This window comes from Triticum urartu, chromosome 1A (genome assembly GCF_056163025.1).
Source record: "Triticum urartu cultivar PI428250 chromosome 1A, HENAU_Tu73, whole genome shotgun sequence".
Lineage (NCBI taxonomy): Eukaryota > Viridiplantae > Streptophyta > Magnoliopsida > Poales > Poaceae > Triticum > Triticum urartu.
Window position 1 is genome coordinate 395,596,342 of NC_141873.1, and position 4,108 is coordinate 395,600,449.

Consider the following 4,108-nt stretch of genomic DNA (forward strand, 5'->3'; position numbering starts at 1 on the left):
TTTTGTTCTATTAGTGATGTCCTCGGTCGTCCTGATTGGGTAGCTGCTGGTTGGGCCTTGACTACCATCAACCTTGGTAAAGACCTTCCATTCTTCAAACAGATTGAGCTCCCTGGAGGTTAGCAAATTTGTGTCTCATGGACTCTGCGATCGGTGCCAAAATGCTTTCTCATCAAGAACATAAGGAAGTAGGCTAGAAGTGTGGGTTGGTTCAGCCTCGGTATCTGCAACCTCAATTTTCCGTGGGTACATCCCCTCCAATACTTCCGTGTAGAGCGGCAGGTCTAGATCGGACGAAACTGGTATTGTGTCAATTATTCGAAGAAGGGTTTCAGCGTTGGCACATGCTTTTAGCATTGGCACATGCAGAAGTCGAATGAGCCAATCTGTTCAGGGTCTTCCAGAATGTGGTAGTAATCTGGACTAGCAGCCCCATGGCTTGAAGGGCAGAGGAGCACGGTAAGTGCATACATTGTGAAAATCCTTTTGAATAAATCTCCATCCAGCCCAGGTTGTGTCAAGTCATCCAGCTCGTTTATGGTCGGGTAGTTTCCTTTGCATTTTGTCTGCTGAGCAATTAGTGATCTAAGTGCTGGGTTTTGCTTCTTCTCTATGCTTCTGCCGCCAAGTGGTATCCCCAGGACCTGGTGTATGAATGACGGTGTGATTGTGAACTTGAACCCATTGGGGAGTTCAATAGCCCTTGAGGGTACATCAAAGTTCGATGCCAGATAATGAACGACACCGCGCGGCAGAGTATCACATTTCAGGTCAAGCAGATGATCCAGGCCCATGCTACGGGCAAGCTGTCTTTGATCTAGCGTTACACGCTGCGCCGTCGCCATGAATTTCCGTAGCGAGAGCTTTGTTGCAAAATCCTATTTATTAAGAAAAAAGATCAGCGAGTGTAAGGAATAAAAACATTTCTGTAGTGAAGAAAGTGATCAATTGAGATAAATTATGTAAATGCAAAAATTAGAAGGAACTCACTGCTCTTGCCTGCTCAGCCATGGTTGATATAAATTCTATTGGTTGGATGTATTGAAGAAAGCCAACAATTTCCTTGTTCCCTTCAAGTTATTAGCAACTCCTAATGCCAGAATCTGAAATCTGAGACGAGATTATTCATGATTATGTGAAACTATGAAAAGACAGAACTCAAAAGGAAGTAATTAAAAAAAAGTGATGTGACATTTGGTGTAAAAAATTTGAAAAGACCATGCTTAGCATCTTTAGAACATGCATGAAAAGTTAACAAAAAAAGTGGTGTCAACGTCCGCCTCGACTCGCATTGCCCTAAGATAGACAGGGTGGCAGTGGTGTCACGTGCTCGTCTTGGTGTCCATCGTCGCTATCGCGACGACGTCCGCCTCGACTCGCGTTACGGTAAGACAGGGTGGCAGTGGTATCACGTTCTCGTCTCGGCGTCCGTCATCGCTACCGCGACGACGTTCGCCTCGACTCGCGTTACGCTAAGACAGGGCGGCAGTGGTGTCACGTGCTTGTCTCGACGTCCGTCGTCGCTACCGCAACGACGTCCGCCTCGACTCGCATTGCCCTAAGATAGACAGGGTGGCAGTGGTGTCACGTGCTCGTCTCGGCGTCCATCGTCGCTATCGCGACGACGTCCGCCTCGACTCGCGTTACGGTAAGACAGGGTGGCAGTGGTATCACGTTCTCGTCTCGGCGTCCGTCGTCGCTATCACGACGACGTCCGCCTCGACTCGCGTTACGCTAAGACAGGGCGGCAGTGGTGTCACGTGCTCGTCTCCGCGTCCGTCGTCGCTACCGCGACGACGTCCGCCTCGACTCGCGTTACGCTAAGACAGGGTGGTAGTGATGTCACGTGCTCGTCTCGGCGTCCGTCGCCGCTACCGCGACGACGTCCGCCTCGACTCGCGTTACCCTAAGATAGACAGGGTGGTAGTGATGTCACGTGCTCGTCTCGGCGTCCGTCGCCGCTACCGCGACGACGTCCGCCTCGACTCCCGTTAAACTAAGATAGACAGGGTGGTAGTGATGTCACGTGCTCGTCTCGGCGTCCGTCGTCGCTACCGCGACGACGTCCGCCTCGACGCGCGTTACCCTAAGATAGACAGGGTGGCAGTGGTGTCACGTGCTAGTCTTGGCGTCCGTCGTCGCTACCGCGACGACGTCCGCCTCGAGTCGCGTTACCCTAAGATAGACAGGGTGGCATTGGTGTCACGGGCTCGTCTCGGCGTCCGTCGTCGCTACCGCGACGACGTCCGCCTCGACTCGCGTTGCCCTAAGATAGACAGGGTTGCAGTGGTGTCACGTGCTCGTCTCGGCGTTCGTCGTCGCTACCGCGATGACGTCCGCCTCGACTCGCGTTACGCTAAGACAGGGTGGTAGTGATGTCAAATGCTCGTCTCGGCGTCGGTCGTCGCTACCGCGACGACGTCCGCCTCGACGCGCGTTACCCTAAGATAGACAGGGTGGCAGTGGTGTCACGTGCTAGTCTCGGCGTCCGTCGTCGCTACCGCGACGACGTCCGCCTCGAGTCGCGTTACCCTAAGATAGACAAGGTGGCATTGGTGTCACGGGCTCGTCTCGGCGTCCGTCGTCGCTACCGCGACGACGTCCGCCTCAACTCGCGTTGCCCTAAGACAGACAGGGTGGCAGTGGTGTCACGTGCTCGTCTCGGCGTTCGTCGTCGCTACCGCGACGACGTCCGGCTCGACTCGTGTTACGCTAAGATAGGGTGGTAATGATGTCAAATGCTCGTCTCGGCGTCTGTGGCCGCTAAGGCGACGACGTCCGCCTCGACTCCCGTTTCCCTAAGATAGACAGGGTGGTAGTGATGTCACGTGCTCGTCTCGGCGTCCGTCGTCGCTACCGCGACGACGTCCGCCTCGACGCGCGTTACCCTAAGATAGACAGGGTGGCAGTGGTGTCACGTGCTAGTCTTGGCGTCCGTCGTCCCTACCGCGACGACGTCCGCCTCGAGTCGCGTTACCCTAAGATAGACAAGGTGGCATTGGTGTCACAGGCTCGTCTCGGCGTCCGTCGTCGCTACCGCGACGACGTCCGCCTCGACTCGCGTTGCCCTAAGATAGACAGGGTTGAAGTGGTGTCACGTGCTCGTCTCGGCGTTCGTCGTCGCTACCGCGACGACGTCCGCCTCGACTCGCGTTACGCTAAGACAGGGTGGTAGTGATGTCAAATGCTCGTCTCGGCGTCCGTCGTCGCTACCGCGACGACGTCCGCCTCGACGCGCGTTAACCTAAGATAGACAGGGTGGCACTGGTGTCACGTGCTAGTCTCGGCGTCCGTCGTCGCTACCGCGACGACGTCCGCCTCGAGTCGCGTTACCCTAAGATAGACAAGGTGGCATTGGTGTCACGGGCTCGTCTCGGCGTCCGTCGTCGCTACCGCGACGACGTCCGCCTCAACTCGCGTTGCCCTAAGACAGACAGGGTGGCAGTGGTGTCACGTGCTCGTCTCGGCGTTCGTCGTCGCTACCGCGACGACGTCCGCCTCGACTCGTGTTACGCTAAGACAGGGTGGTAATGATGTCAAATGCTCGTCTCGGCGTCTGTGGCCGCTAAGGCGACGACGTCCGCCTCGGCTCGCGTTACCCTAAGATAGACAGGGTGGCAGTGGTGTCACGTGCTCGTCTCGGCGTCCGTCGTAGCTACCGCGACGACATCCGCCTCGACTTGCGTTACGCTAAGACAGGGTGGTAGTGATGTCAAATGCTCGTCTCGGCGTCCGTCGTCGCTACCGCGACGACGTCCGCCTCGACTCGCGTTACCCTAAGATAGACAGGGTGGCAGTGGTGTCACGTGCTCGTCTCGGCGACCGTCGTCGCTACCGCGACGACGTCCGCCTCGACTCGCGTTACCCCAAGATAGACAGGGTGGCAGGGGTGTCACGTGCTCGTCTCGGCGTCCGTCGTTGCTACCGCCTCGACTCGCGTTACGCTAAGACAGGGTGGCAGTGGTATCACGTTCTCGTCTCGGCGTCCGTCATCGCTACCGCGACGACGTTCGCCTCGACTCGCGTTACGCTAAGACAGGGCGGCAGTGGTGTCACGTGCTTGTCTCGACGTCCGTCGTCGCTACCGCAACGACGTCCGCCTCGACTC

General features: G+C 56.6%; 1 protein-coding gene across 1 annotated transcript; it reads right to left on the bottom strand.

Moving 5' to 3' along the window:
• Window positions 1-350: 350 nt before the first annotated feature.
• Window positions 351-1,011, bottom strand: LOC147991399 (uncharacterized). Its single transcript, XM_087538656.1, has 2 exons — window positions 991-1,011; window positions 351-878 (listed from the first exon to the last, which is right to left on the bottom strand). The coding sequence occupies exons 1-2, from the start codon at window positions 1,009-1,011 to the stop codon at window positions 351-353; spliced, it is 549 nt and encodes a 182-aa protein (XP_087394782.1).
• Window positions 1,012-4,108: the final 3,097 nt, after the last annotated feature.

What these genes read in the sequence shown, in the direction of transcription:
- LOC147991399 (XM_087538656.1), bottom strand. Translation starts at nt 1,011, where the DNA reads ATGGCTGAGCAGGCAAGAGCA. An exon ending in TGGCTGAGCAGGCAAGAGCA is followed by an intron (nt 879 to 990) that starts GTGAGTTCCTTC and finishes CTTAATAAATAG; the next exon opens with GATTTTGCAACAAAGCTCTC.